At 50.2% G+C, this 16,080-nt stretch overlaps 1 protein-coding gene across 1 annotated transcript in view; it reads right to left on the bottom strand.

The window, feature by feature from the left end:
* The window catches only part of LOC140187268 (uncharacterized), a 102,456-nt gene extending 86,559 nt beyond the window's left edge, over positions 1-15,897 (bottom strand). The window contains exon 1 of the mRNA XM_072242402.1: positions 15,496-15,897. Coding sequence (XP_072098503.1) covers positions 15,496-15,870 — 375 coding nt within the window. The 5' untranslated portion in view covers positions 15,871-15,897. The remainder of the gene's footprint in view (positions 1-15,495) is intronic.
* Positions 15,898-16,080: the final 183 nt, after the last annotated feature.

Below are 16,080 nucleotides of genomic sequence, written 5' to 3'. Positions count from 1 at the left end.
CTTCTTGTAGACAGCCTCAGTGTTCTTTGACCAGTCCAGTTTATTGTCAATTCGTATCCCCAGGTATTTGTAATCCTCCACCATGTCCACACTGACTCCCTGGATGGAAACAGGGGTCACCGGTACCTTAGCTCTTCTCAGGTCTACCACTAGCTCCTTAGTCTTTTTCACATTAAGCTGCAGATAATTCTGCTCACACCATGTGACAAAGTTTCCTACCGTGGCCCTGTACTGCCATGAAGCTCTGCCTTTCAAATCTTGATCACAGACCTAATTGAAAAGGTTTACATCCTGTTGATTGATCACTGCATAAAAACAATCAATGTGGGACCCTGTGAATAGGCTACTGAGGCAGGCCTGCTGGCTAAAAACCCCCACACATAATGCTGATCTCCCAGCCTGTCTCCTACCACTTGCCCAGTCTCACCACCACTGCCACTCCCCCACCACCCCCGTGGCCACAACCCGACCCCACACCTCCCTACCCTGAGCCTCGGAGGTTGGGGGCAGCAAAGGTGGGTATAATCACCGTGTTGCTGGGTTATAAGTGAGGCCATGAATGTATCAGTCCAGCCATTGTAGTAACGGGAGAGGCCTGAGGACACGTTACAGATCTGGAACTAATCTACACATGATAAAGTCAACTGGAGAGGGTTAGTAAGGCAGGGAACCACAACACAACATGACAGAATGGGCAAAGAGATTGCCAGGGGAAAGGAAAAATGCAGAAGAGAAGAGCTTAATCAAAGGGCTTCCAACCCTTCCCAGAGATGTGACAGTTCGGAATTGATTTCTGTAAGCGTGAATGAAGTGAAAGCACCTGGAGTCTGAAAAGGTGAAGATTTGGGGAACTGATCACTCTGGACAACAAAGATTTTGCTTCCTGAATACCTTTGGATGTGTCTTATGTATTTTGGGCTGCTGATCATGAAAATCGCCATGAAATTTCCCTATCATGCCCATTTGTTTAAATTTTCTACATTTGTTATTTCTATTCATAATTCAAGTTTATTAAAATGTTGCCAACAACATAAGCTGAAAAGCTTTCTATCTTGACCAGGTATGCTTAGACAGGATGAATGCAGCATGGCGGGACAGGTTTTAGAAAGGCTATCAAAGCAACATGCACACACTATTCTAAGCATTGTGTTTACATATGTAGCTGTTTGCAAACACTGTGATGTGCATGCCCTACACACACAGCATAGTGTGTACTCATTATAAATAACAATGCAATTGTACTTGTGATAGCAAAATGTCAAAATGAGGCTACTTAACAAGATAAGAGCCCATGGAATTACGGGAAAGTTACATACGTGGATAGAGCGTTGGCTGATTGGCAGGAAACAGAGAGTGGGGATAAAGGGATCCTATTTTGGTTGGCTGCCGGTTACCAGTGGTGTTCCACAGGGATCAGTGTTGGGGCCGCTTCTTTTTACATTGTACATCAACAATTTGGATTATGGAATAGATGGCTTTGTGGCTAAGTTTGCTGACGATACGAAGATAGGTGCAGGGACCGGTGGTGCTGAGGAAACAGAGAGTCTGCAGAGAGACTTGGATAGATTGGAAGAATGGACAGAGAAGTGGCAAATGAAGTACAATGTTGGAAAGTGTATGGTTATGCACTTTGGCAGAAAAAATAAATGGGCAGACTATTATTTAAATGGGGAGAGAATTCAAAGTTCTGAGATGCAACGGGACTTGGGAGTCCTCGTACAGGATATCCTCAAGGTTAACCTCCAGGTTGAGTCAGTAGTGGAGAAGGCGAATGCAATGTTGGCATTCATTTCTAGAGGAATAGAGTATAGGAGCAGGGATGTGATGTTGAGGCTCTATAAGGCACTGGTGAGACCTCACTTGGAGTACTGTGGGCAGTTTTGGTCTCCTTATTTAAGAAAGGATGTGCTGACGTTGGAGAGGGTACAGAGAAGATTCACTAGAATAATTCCGGGAATGAGAGGGTTAACATATGAGGAATGTTTGTCCGCTCTTGGACTGTATTCCTTGGAGTTTAGAAGAATGAGAGGGGACCTCATAGAAACATTTTGAATGTTGAAAGGCATGGACAGAGTGGATGTGGCAAAGTTGTTTCCCATGATGGGGGAGTCTAGTACAAGAGGGCATGACTTAAGGATTGAAGGGCACCCATTCAGAACAGAGATGCGAAGAAATTTTTTTAGCCAGAGGGTGGTGAATCTATGGAATTTGTTGCCACAGGCGGCAGTGGAGGCCAAGTCATTGGGTGTATTTCAGGCAGAAATTGATAGGTATCTGAGTAGCCAGGGCATCAAAGGTTATGGTGAGAAAGCCAGGGAGTGGGACAAAATGGAAGAATGGATCAGCTCATGATAAAATGGCGGAGCAGACTTGATGGGCCAAATGGCCCACTTCTGCTCCTTTGCCTTATGGTCTTATGGTCTTTCCAATGTTGTAGCAGCCGCAATACTTTGAGATTTAAGTTTATACACATCACAGATATAACAAAGATGGAGTGTGACTCCTCTTATTGAAAAAGCCAATGAGCTGTAGTTTGGTTGTAAAATTGGCAGCCAAGACAAAACCTGGGTTCCTCACATTTATTGCACAACATGCACTGTAAATCTGAGAGTTTGGCTCAGAAGTCAATGCCGTTCACTGCCCCAATGATATGGTGCGAGCAGAAGGATCATGGGAGCAGGTACAGAGATGTCAGGGGTAAGTTTTTTCACTCAGAGAGTGGTGAGTGCGTGGAATGGGCTGCCGGCAATGGTGGTGGAGGCAGATACGACAGGGTCTTTTAAGAGACTTTTGGATAAGTACATGGAGATTAGAAAAATAGAGGGCTGTGAGTAACCCTAAGTAATTTCTAAGGTAGGGACATGTTCGGCACAACTTTGTGGGCCGAAGGGCCTGTATTGTGCTGTAGGTTTTCTGTGTTTCTATGTGACAAGACTGCTACTCTTGTCTGACCAGTGTGTCTGGTTTCTATGCTAAAAACAAGAAATCCATTGAATACCCCAATCTCCCTTCAGCCATGAGATCTGTGCCGAATGACAACAGTCTTCCAGTACTGAAGGCACCAGAGACATGGAGTCTAGGGGAGGCAGACAAAAATGCCATGATGCACAAGCCAGGAATGGAAAACGACACCGACACTGATGTAGATTTTGAACCCATTATGTCAAGAGAGCCACATCTGATAACTCAATCTGAATAAAATAAGCTGATCAGAGACTTAGGTTTGTCAGAGACAAAAGCAGAATTATTGGGTTCAAGACTGCCACTCCTCAATAGCCAGAGCCTGGACTGACACCAACCTACTGCCCTCTACTGTGCCTATTGTCTTGTTTATTATTTATTGTAATGCCTGCACTGTTTTGTGCACTTCATGCAGTCTTGGGTAGGTCTGTAGTCTAGTGTAGTGTTTGTGTAGTTTTTACGTAGTTCAGTGTAGTTTTTGTATTGTTTCATGTAGCACCATGGTCCTGAAAAACATTGTCTCGTTTTTACTGTGTACTGTACCAGCAGTTATAGTCGAAATGACAATAAAAAGTGACGACTTGACTTTTACTCGGCAAGGATGAAACCTGCTGTTACTAGGCACAACAATTTCTGTGAAAGATTTCGATATTTGAGACAGGTGTTTCCCAAACCGATGCCAAGATTAAGGAAGGTGCTTTTGTTGGTCAAAAAATCAGACAGGTCATCAATGAGAGGCAATTCGAAGAATTTCTAGTGGGACCGGAGAAAATCATATGTAAGGCGTTCAAAGATGTTGTTGAAAATTTTATTGGCAACTACTAAGCAACAAACTACACAAGGCTGGTTGACAACATGCTTCAAGCATACAAAAACCATGAAGTGCAACACGTCACTAAAGATTCACTTTCTGTTCTCCCGTTTAGACTTCTTCCCTGCAAAACCTTGGCACTGACAGTGATGAGCATGGTGAAAGATTTCACCAGGACTTTGGGATCATGAAGAAGTCATATTGGGGGAATTGGAATCCATCAATGCTAACTGATTATTGTTGGACAGTTAAGTAAAAAGTATCAGATACAGAGTACAAACAAAAATTAAATCATTATATTCAATAAAAGTTAATTTCTTGTTTCTCCAAATTCCTACATGATACAAGTAGACTGAAGTTATATTTGTGTTCAGCTGCAAACAATGTATCATAAACAAAACGCTGGGAGGTTAATGTTCAAGGATACACAGCATATCGAAAGAATAGGCAGGAAAGCAGGGGGGTGGTGGGGGGGTGGTGTTGCCCTGTTGGTAAAAGATGAAATCAAATCATTAGAAGGAGGTGACATAGGGTCAGAAGGTGTTGAATCGTGGATACAGCAAAGAAACTGCAAGGGTAAAAAGACCCTGATGGGAGTTGTATACAGGCCCCCAAACAGTAGTAAGGATGTGGCCTATAAAATATATCCCCCTGAAATTTGAGAAGGGGAAGCTAAAGTCAGATGTATTAGTATTACAGTGGAGTAAAGGGAATGACAGAGGCATGAGAGGGAAGCAATTCGGAAGGCACGGGATATAGAGAAAGAAGTATTCTAAGGCAAGATGACACAACCATGGCTAACAAGAGAAGCCAAAGTCAACATAAAAGCCAAAGAGAGGACACATAATAGAACAAAAATTAGTGGAAAGTTAAAGTATTGGGAAGCTTTAAAAAACAACAGAACGCAACTTAAAGAAATCATTTAGAAGGTAAAGATGCAATAGAAAGGTAAGCTAGTCAATGATATTAAAGAGGATACCCAAAGCTTCTTCAGATACATGAAGTGTAAAAGAGAGATGAGAGTGGATGTCGGACTGCCAGAAAACGATGCTGAAGAGATAGTAATGGGGGACAACAAAATAGTGGTCGAACTGAAAAGGTGTTTTGCTTTGGTCTTCGCTGTGGAAAACACTAGCAATATGGTGAAAGTTGTGGCTGTCGGGGGAGGGGCATGAAGTGTGTGAAGTTACCATAACTAGAGAGAAGGTTCTTGGGAAACTGAAAGGTCTGAAGACAGATCAGTCACCTGGACCAGGTGGTGTACATCCCAGAGTTCTGAAAGAGGTAACTGAAGATGTTGTGGAAGCATTAGTGATGATCTTTCAAGAATCATCATATTCTGGAGTGGTTCTGGAAGACTGGAAAGCCGCAAATGTCACTCCAGTCTGTGACGGGGTCTTGAATTACCCCTATGAACTGTGCTTTTGAAAAGAGAGAGAGAGCAAGAGAGTTATTTAACACAAACACCTTGTTTAAAAGAGAGAGAGAACAAAGATTGCTCACGGGTTGTTGACACTTTCTCCAAGGACATTGCCTGCTTGTACATTCTGTGTGTGTGTGTGTGTGTGTGTGTGTGTGTGTGTGTGTGTGTGTGTGTGTGTGTGTGTGTGTGTGTGTGAGAGAGAGAGAGAGAGAGAGAGAAAGAGAGAGAGATTTAACACAAACACTTTGTTTAAAAGAGAGAGAGAGACAGATGAAGACCGCTCACGGGTTGTTGATACTTTCTACAAGGACATTGCCTGCTTGTACATTTCTTACACAGACAGAGAAGGGAGGGAGGAGTTATTTGAGAGACAGTTGGTACTCAGTACGGTGAGATAAATAGAAGGTCAGATGGTAGACCTCAGGCACGTGGTTTTCGACACTGAATGAGCTTTGTTGTGCCCACAGAAAAAGTGAGTTTTTGGGAGGATCGATCAGTGGCTCTTGCAATGTGAAAAGGAAGTGACTGGTGGGGAGTTGATCGTGTGTCCAACCCTCGCCTGGGTTGATAGCTCCACCACAGAAGAACGATCCCCTTTGTTGTGGTCACAGTCGGTGACTTTTAAAGGATTTCGGAGGACAATGGGAAGATCGACGGCATCAGCTCACCTGAAGATTCAAATCGCTCTCTCTCTCCATCACTACTCAACTCAATACCCCGAACTGAACTGAACTCTACTCATCATCGTAAGATTGTATCTATTTACCCCCAGACTTGAAGAAGCTTGGTTTTCATATATATTCCACACTCATATATAATCATCGCTAACCTATTTGATTTATCTGCATTTATTTTACTGTATTGCATAGTTACAAATAAATACCATTAGTTAATAGCAATACTGGACTCCAAAGTGTTTTCCATTTCTGCTGGTTCTTTAACCCATCATGGGGTACGTGACAACTCTACAAGAAGGGAGAGAGGCAGAAGAAAGGAAACTACAGGCCAATTAGTCTGATCTCAGTGGGAAGATGTTGGAGTTGATTATCAGGGATGAGGACTCAAGGTACATGGAGGCCAATGTTAAAATAAGCCATAGTCAGCATGGTTTCCTCAAGGGAAAATCTTGCCTGACAAATCTGTTGGAATTGTTAGAAGTAGTAACAAGCAGGATAGACAAAGGAGAATCGATTGATGTTGTATACTTGGATTTTCAGAAGGTCTTTGACAGGTGCCACACCTGAGGGTGCTTAACAAGCTACGAGCCCTTGTATCACAGGTAAGATTCTAGCATGGGTAAAGCAGTGGCTGTTTGGCAGGAGGCAAGTTTTGCAGTTAAATTCTCTGAATCCCACAATACTAATTGCGCAGACCTACAGCACCAAGCAGAGGAGGGGAGGGAGGGAGGGAGGGAACGTCGACTCAGACCATGAGAGGCCTGCATCGGGTATTTTCATGCCGCAGATTGGAAGTCTGTGTGGGGCGCCACTCCTCGCACAGACTAGAGCAATGTGTGGTTAAGTGCCTTGCTCAAGGATACAAACATGCTGCCACAGCTGAGGCTCGAACTAACGACCTTGGGATGACTAGACGAATGCCTTAACCACTTGGCCACATGCCCAACACAAAGCAAGCACGAAGCAAGCAGAATTTAATCCCACAGGTAAGTGGATAACCAATGAGACGTGGTTAAATGAAGTCAGCTGACCCAAAGTATTAACTGTCAGGAAAGAGAATCTGAACATTGTCTCCTCAGTTTCCCTACAGATCATTTCACTTGACTTGGTTCCTGGTATTTACACCTAGTCTCAGACAGCAAAGGAGTTACCCCTCAAACTTTCTAAAGAGCCAACTGCTCAGGCAAGTCTTGTTAACAGCTCGCAGAACATACACTGCACTCAGAGACAGTCTGGGCGTGAAGGGCCACGGTCAAGTTGATTTACAAGCAGTGAAGCAGGACGTTCTGACATCAGATCGTTATCTTGGTGTGTAGGACAGGCAGTATTTCACTGAGATTCTTCTGTGCCTGATGGCCCAGGAAGTCCATTAAACAAGTCCAAACAGCTCCGTCTGTGTACCAGAAATGGTACAAGAAACAATGACATTGCAGCTGCTTCGCAATTGGCAGTTGGTCCACGCTCAGAAAGTACAGACGTACAAAGACAGACCCTCCTTGGGCACAGGCTTTGCTGGCACCATTTGACTGCTCACGAAACGATGGTTCAGTGTCACGCCCACCAGATACCCCAGAGGCTCCTAGACAACGGGCTCAGCTAAAACGAATTTCACCTATGCATTGACTCAAAGGTTGGAGCAGTTCCACAAAATTATCTTGGCTTTATGGATCCCACATGCTGCCCTCACCACCACAAACCGCGCACCCGCCCCCAGACTTCCTAATGGCCAGCCTGAAAGAATGATTCGATCACAGGGGCTGGCTCCTGGGAGCCCTACAAATTATATGGCATTAGGTCAAACACGGGTACTGAAAACTCCCACTGACCACAGCCACCTGCCCTCCCCCAAGCTGTGAAGTAGTGCTCCTCCACATTGAGTAGAGAGGTCACAGAATGTCCTCTGCGTGGGAGCTTCAGCGAGTGGATTGTGTCCGCACTGGTCAATCAGTAGACACAATGCTTCGAATGGTCATCCTGTGAGGCAGGTTTGCTACAGTTCTATCATCTACACTGATTACATTTCCATTGCGCTGTCTTGCACCACAGACCATAAGACAAAGGAGCATTTGGCCCAACAGCTCTGCACAAGGGTTAGGGTTAATCATTCGATCATGAATGATTAATTTTTCAACCCCATTGTCCTGCCTTCTCTCTGTAATCCCTAACCATCGTACAAATCAAGAACATCAGTCTCTGCCTTAAATACGCACAATAACGGCCTCCAAAGCTCTCTGTGGCAACTAATTCCACAGATTCACCATCCTCTAGCTGAAGGCATTCCTCATTCTGAGGGTGTGCCCTCTGGTCCCAGACTCCCCCACCATCAGAAACATCCTCTCCACATCCTCTTTATCAAGGCCTTTTAACATTCAATAGGTTTAAGTGAGGACCCCCTCATTCTTCTGTGTGCCTTTTCACCTCAGACAGTTGAGGAAGTTTGGTATGGGCCCCTAAATCCTTTCTACAGGGACACAATTGAGAGCATCCTGACTGGTATGGGAACTGTACCTCCCTTAATCGCAGGACTCTGCAGAGGGTGGTGCGGACAGCCCAGCACATCTGTAGTTGTGAACTTCCAATGATTCAGGACATTCACAAGGACAGGTGTGGAAAAAGGGCCTGTGGGATCATTGGGGACCCGAGTCATCCCAATCACAATCTACTCCAGCTGCTACCATCCGGGAAATGGAACCGCAGCATAAAAGCCAGGACCAACAGGCTCCAGGACAGCTTTTTCCACCAGGCCATCAGACTGATGAACTCATGTTGATTTGAATGTACTCTATATTACATGGATTGTTCTATTTATTATAAATTATTACAAAATTACTATGATTGCACATTGCACATTTAGATGGAGACGTAATGTAAAGAATTTTTCTCCTCATGCATGTGAAGGATGTAAGATATACAGTCAATTCAATTCATTCTTCTTAACCACATCTGAATACAGTAACAGAGCCATCAAAGGCTCCTCATACATTAACCTTTTTATTCCTGGAATCACTACTGTGAATTTCTTCGGATCCTCTCCAATGCCACCACCTGCTTTCTCAGTTTGCTCACAAAATTCCAGTGCTCCTGAGCAATGACTAGAAAAGCAGGTGGCCTTCACTGCAGGGAACACCATACAGCACAGTGCAGGAACAGGCCCCTCGGGGACACTGTACAGTGCAGGAACGGGCCCCTCAGGGAACATCGGATAGTGCAGGAACGGGCCCCTCGGGGAACACTGTACAGTGCAGGGACAGGCCCTTCGGGGAACACTGTACAGTGCAGGGATAGGCCCCTCGGGGAACATCGGACAGTGCAGGGACAGGCCCCTCGGGGAACATCGGACAGTGCAGTAACGGGCCCCCCTCGGGGAACACTGTACAGTGCAGTGACAGGCCCCTCGGGGAACACTGTACAGTGCAGGAACGGGCCCCTTGGGGAACAGTGTACAGTGCAGTAACGGGCTCCCCTCGGGGAACATCGGACAGTGCAGGGACAGGCCCCTCGGGGAACATCGGACAGTGCAAGGACAGGCCCCTCGGGGAACATCGGACAGTGCAGGGACAGGCTCCTCGGGGAACACTGTACAGTGCAGTGACAGGCCCCTCGGGGAACATCGGACAGTGCAGTAACGGGCCCCCCTCGGGGAACACTGTACAGTGCAGGAACGGGCCCCTCGGGGAACAGTGTACAGTGCAGGAACGGGCCCCTCAGGGAACACTGTACAGTGCAGTGACAGGCCCCTCGGGGAACATCGGACAGTGCAGGAATGGGCCCCTCGGGGAACATCAGACAGTGCAGTGACAGGCCCCTCAGGGGAGCACTGTACAGTGCAGTGCAGGAATGGGCCCCTCGGGGACACTGTACAGTGCAGGAACGGGCCCCTCGGGGAACATCAGACAGTGCAGTAACAAGCCCCTCGGGGGAAAACTGTACAGTGCAGTGACAGGCCCCTCATGGAACACAGTACAGTACAGGGACAGGCCCCTCGAGGGAACATCAGACAGTGCAGGAACAGGCACCTCGGGGAACACTGTACAGTGCGGGAATGGGCCCCTCGGGGAACATTGGACGGTGCAGGGACAGGCCCCTTGGGGGAACATCGGACAGTGCAGGAACGGGCCCCTCGGGGGATCACTGTACAGTGCAGGAACAGGCCCCTCAGGGATCACTGTACAGTGCAGGAACGGGCCCCTCGGGGGATCACTGTACAGTGCAGGAACGGGCCCCTCGGGGGATCACTGTACAGTGCAGGAACAGGCCCCTCGGGGGACACTGTACAGTGCAGGAACAGGCCCCTCGGGGATCACTGTACAGTGCAGGAACAGGCCCCTCGGGGATCACTGTACAGTGCAGGAACTGGCCCCTCGGGGAACATCGGACAGTGCAAGAACGGGCCCCTTGGGGCACACTGTACAGTGCAGGAACGGGCCCCTCGGGGATCACTGTACAGTGCAGGAACAGGCCCCTCAGGGAACATCGGACAGTGCAAGAACGGGCCCCTTGGGGCACACTGTACAGTACAGGAACGGGCCCCTCGGGGATCACTGTACAGTGCAGGAACTGGCCCCTCGGTGGACACTGTACAGTGCAGGAACAGGCCCCTCGGGGATCACTGTACAGTGCAGGAACAGGCCCCTCGGGGATCACTGTACAGTGCAAGAACGGGCCCCTTGGGGCACACTGTACAGTACAGGAACGGGCCCCTCGGGGATCACTGTACAGTGCAGGAACTGGCCCCTCGGGGAACATCGGACAGTGCAAGAACGGGCCCCTTGGGGCACACTGTACAGTACAGGAACGGGCCCCTCGGGGAACATCGGACAGTGCAGGAACTGGCCCCTCGGGGAACATCGGACAGTGCAAGAACGGGCCCCTCGGGGAACATCGGACAGTGCAAGAACGGGCCCCTTGGGGCACACTGTACAGTACAGGAACGGGCCCCTCGGGGATCACTGTACAGTACAGGAACAGGCCCCTCGGAGATCACTGTACAGTGCAGGAACTGGCCCCTCGGGGATCACTGTACAGTACAGGAACGGGCCCCTCGGGGATCACTGTACAGTACAGGAACAGGCCCCTCGGGGAACATCGGACAGTGCAAGAACGGGCCCCTCGGGGAACATCGGACAGTGCAAGAACGGGCCCCTTGGGGCACAGTGTACAGTACAGGAACGGGCCCCTCGGGGATCACTGTACAGTGCAGGAACTGGCCCCTCGGGGAACATCGGACAGTGCAAGAACGGGCCCCTTGGGGCACACTGTACAGTACAGGAACGGGCCCCTCGGGGAACATCGGACAGTGCAGGAACTGGCCCCTCGGGGAACATCGGACAGTGCAAGAACGGGCCCCTTGGGGCACACTGTACAGTACAGGAACGGGCCCCTCGGGGAACATCGGACAGTGCAAGAACGGGCCCCCTTGGGGCACACTGTACAGTGCAGGAACGGGCCCCTTGGGGCACACTGTACAGTGCAGGAACAGGCCCCTTGGGGCACACTGTACAGTGCAGGAACGGGCCCCTTGGGGCACACTGTACAGTGCAGGAACGGGCCCCTCGGGGATCACTGTACAGTGCAGGAACAGGCCCCTCGGGGATCACTGTACAGTACAGGAACGGGCCCCTCGGGGATCACTGTACAGTACAGGAACGGGCCCCTCGGGGATCACTGTACAGTACAGGAACGGGCCCCTCGGGGAACATCGGACAGTGCAGGAACGGGCCCCTCGGGGATCACTGTACAGTGCAGGAACAGGCCCCTCGGGGAACATCGGACAGTGCAAGAACGGGCCCCTCGGGGAACATCGGACAGTGCAAGAACGGGCCCCTTGGGGCACACTGTACAGTGCAGGAACGGGCCCCTTGGGGCACACTGTACAGTGCAGGAACGGGCCCCTCGGGGATCACTGTACAGTGCAGGAACAGGCCCCTCGGGGATCACTGTACAGTACAGGAACGGGCCCCTCGGGGATCACTGTACAGTGCAGGAACGGGCCCCTCGGGGAACATCGGACAGCGCAGGGACAGGCCCCTCGGGGATCACTGTACAGTGCAGGAACGGGCCCCTCGGGGATCACTGTACAGTGCAGGAACGGGCCCCTCGGGGAACATCGGACAGCGCAGGGACAGGCCCCTCGGGGATCACTGTACAGTACAGGAACAGGCCCCTCGGGGGATCACTGTACAGTACAGGAACGGGCCCCTTGGGGCACACTGTACAGTGCAGGAACGGGCCCCTCGGGGAACATCGGACAGTGCAGGAACAGGCCCCTCGGGGATCACTGTACAGTGCAGGGACAGGCCCCTCGGGGATCACTGTACAGTGCAGGAACAGGCCCCTCAGGGAACATCGGACAGCGCAGGAACAGGCCCCTCGGGGATCACTGTACAGTGCAGGGACAGGCCCCTCGGGGATCACTGTACAGTACAGGAACGGGCCCCTTGGGGCACACTGTACAGTGCAGGAACGGGCCCCTCGGGGAACATCGGACAGTGCAGGAACAGGCCCCTCGGGGATCACTGTACAGTGCAGGGACAGGCCCCTCGGGGATCACTGTACAGTGCAGGAACAGGCCCCTCGGGGAACATCGGACAGCGCAGGAACAGGCCCCTCGGGGATCACTGTACAGTGCAGGGACAGGCCCCTCGGGGATCACTGTACAGTACAGGAACGGGCCCCTCGGGGATCACTGTACAGTGCAGGAACGGGCCCCTCGGGGAACATCGGACAGTGCAGGAACAGGCCCCTCGGGGATCACTGTACAGTGCAGGGACAGGCCCCTCGGGGATCACTGTACAGTGCAGGAACAGGCCCCTCGGGGAACATCGGACAGCGCAGGAACAGGCCCCTCGGGGATCACTGTACAGTGCAGGGACAGGCCCCTCGGGGATCACTGTACAGTACAGGAACGGGCCCCTCGGGGATCACTGTACAGTGCATGAACTGGCCCCTCGGGGAACATCAGACAGTACAGGAACGGGCCCCTCGGGGAACATCGGACAGCGCAGGAACGGGCCCCTCGGGGATCACTGTACAGTACAGGAACAGGCCCCTCGGGGATCACTGTACAGTGCAGGAACTGGCCCCTCGGGGAACATCAGACAGTGCAAGAACAGGCACCTTGGGGCACACTGTACAGTACAGGAACAGGCCCCTTGGGGCACACTGTACAGTACAGGAACGGGCCCCTCGGGGAACATCGGACAGCGCAGGAACTGGCCCCTCGGGGAACATCGGACAGTGCAAGAACGGGCCCCTTGGGGCACACTGTACAGTACAGGAACAGGCCCCTTGGGGCACACTGTACAGTGCAGGAACAGGCCCCTCGGGGAACATCGGACAGCGCAGGAACTGGCCCCTCGGGGAACACTGTACAGTACAGGAACGGGCCCCTTGGGGCACACTGTACAGTACAGGAACAGGCCCCTCGGGGAACATCGGACAGCGCAGGAACGGGCCCCTTGGGGCACACTGTACAGTACAGGAACGGGCCCCTCGGGGAACATCGGACAGCGCAGGAACGGGCCCCTTGGGGCACACTGTACAGTACAGGAACGGGCCCCTCGGGGGATCACTGTACAGTGCAGGAACGGGCCCCTCGGGGAACATCAGACAGCGCAGGTCCTGCAGCCCTTGATGTTGTGAGGAAGTGTCGGAGTCTATAATTAAGGATAAGGTTTTGTGGTACTAATTATACCACAATGATAAAATGATAAAATGACTAATGATAAAATAAGCCAAAGTCAATGTGGTTTCTGTAAAGGGAAATCTTGCCTGACAAATCTGTTAGAGTTCTTCGAGGAAGTGACAAGCAGGGTGGACAAAGGAGAGGCAATGGATGTTATTTACTTGGATTTTCAGAAGGCATTTGATAAGGTGCCACACATGAGGCTGCTTAACAGGATAAAATCCTTTGGTGTTACAGGAAATATACTGGCATGGGTAGAGGAATGTCTGACAGGCAGGAGGCAGAGAATGGGTATAAAAGGGGCTTTTTCTGGTTGGCTGGCGGTGACTAGTGGTGTTGCTCGGGGGTATTAGGACCGCTATTTTTCCATATTGTTTATCAATGATTTGGATAATGGAATTGATGGCTTTGTGGCAAAGTTTGTGGATGATATGAAGATAGATGGAGAGGTAGGTAGTGCTGAGGAAGCAATGTGATTGCAGCAGGACTTAGACAAATTGGAAGAATGGGCAAAAGTGGCAGATGGAATACAGTGTTGGGAAATGTATGATAATGTATTTTGGTAAAAGGAACAATAGTGTGGACTATTATCTAAATGAGGAGAAGGTTTAAACATCAGAGGTACAGAGGGACTTGGGAGTCCTCGTGCAAAAGTCACAGAAAATTAATTTACAGGTTGAGTCTGTGGTGAGGAAGACAATTGCAATGTTGGCATTTATTTCAAGGAAAATAGATTATAAAAGCAAGAAGATAATGCTGAGCCTTTATAAGACACTAATCAGGCCGCACTTGGAGTATTGTCAATAGTTTTGAGCCCCATATCTCAGAAAGGATGTGTTGTCATTGGAGAGTCCAGAGGAGGTTCATGAGGATGATTGAGGGAACAGGGAGTTAACAAATGAGGAGCGTTTGGCAGCTTTGGGTCTGTACTCACTGGAATTTAGAAGAATGTGTGGGGATTTCATTGAAACCTACTAAATATTGAAGGACTAGATAGGGTGGATGTGGAGAGGATGTTTCCTATGGTGGGGGTATTCAGAACTAGAGGGCACAGCCTCAAAATTGAGGGTGACCATTTAGAATAGAATTAAGGAGGAATTTTTTAGCCGGAGAGTAGTGAATCTGTGGAATGTTCTGCTACAGACTGCGGTGGAGGCCCAGTTCATGGGCATATTTAAGGTGGAAGTTGATTGTCTCCTGATCGGTCAGGGCATCAAAGGTGATGGTGAGAAGGCAGGTGTATGAGGTTGAGTGGGATCCAGGATCAGCCATGATAGAATGGCAGAGCAGACTCGATGGGCTGAATGGCCTAATTCGCTCCTATGACTTATGGAATGAGTCCCATTCAAACTAGCCTCACTTATCTACATAGGATATACATTTATTATTTTCTCTTTGTATTTGCAGTTTGTCTTTTGCACATTGGTTGTTTTTCCGTTCTGTTTTATTGACTCTATTGTATATATTGTCAATGCCCACAGGACAATGAATCTCAGGGTTGTTTATGGTGACATATATTTACTTAGATAGTAAATTTACTGTGAACTTTAACTGTTCCTGTTTTCACCACCTCGTCTGGCAGCTCATTCCAAAAGGCAGTTACTCTGTGTGAAGGAATTACCTTCAAATCCCCCATAACCCACCTCCCTCTCACCTTCAACTCTTATTTTATACGGTCCTACTCTCAGAACCAGACTCTGGCCAGCCTTCATCTCCCAGGACTTTTTAAACTTCACTCATGTCACCTTTCAGCTCCTTCCCTCCTGGGAAATCTTCCCTGCAGCCTGACCGGTCTTCAGAACTCAGTGAATTCGGTTGCCCTCAGCTGCCTGTACCGGACACACGCCTCCTCCTCTTGCTAAACTGACCAGTCAGACTCGCACGGCTCGCCCGCCCCTCACTCCGACAGGAACCCTCTCTTCCGTGCCCGCGCCCCTACCTTGTCCACACCTTCCCGGTTGAGCTCAGTGCTCTTGCGGAGCTGAAGTAGGTTCCAGACGTCGCTCACGGCCTTGCCGTCCTGCCGGCTGCGCTGCAGCAGCTCCAGGGCGCTGGGCAGGCGTGTCAGCTCCTCCACCTGCCGCTCCATCCGCAGCAGCTGCTGCTCCAGCTGGCGATAGGGAGAGGCAGAGGGCGCGGGCGCGGGCTCGGGGCCAAGCAACTCGGGTTGCCGCTCTGTCAGCACCTGCTGGATGCCCAGGTGCTGCAACACGGCGTGCAATAATGAGTGCAGGGCCGTGAAATTGACTGCACCGGGCCCGGGGTGCCCGATGCTCAGATTGGCCAAATCGAACAGGCTGATAGTGGCCGCCATCCGATCGCTGCGCGCTCCCAGCAGCCCGAAACCACGCACCCGCGCCGGCTTCACCCAAATCCCATCACCATGGCCACCCGCCTTTGTTAACCGCACCTGCGCCAATCAGCGTCGCGCATCCCCGTTTCGCACTCGTCCACTGATGGGTTCAACTGTCGGTCACAATCCGTCGACCAATTAAACAGAGCGGCCGTCTGTTGCCACGCAACA

The sequence above is a fragment of the Mobula birostris genome, chromosome 24 (genome assembly GCF_030028105.1).
Source record: "Mobula birostris isolate sMobBir1 chromosome 24, sMobBir1.hap1, whole genome shotgun sequence".
Lineage (NCBI taxonomy): Eukaryota > Metazoa > Chordata > Chondrichthyes > Myliobatiformes > Myliobatidae > Mobula > Mobula birostris.
The sequence above is the reverse complement of the archived record's forward strand: the minus strand, read 5'-3'. Positions and strand labels throughout refer to the sequence as shown.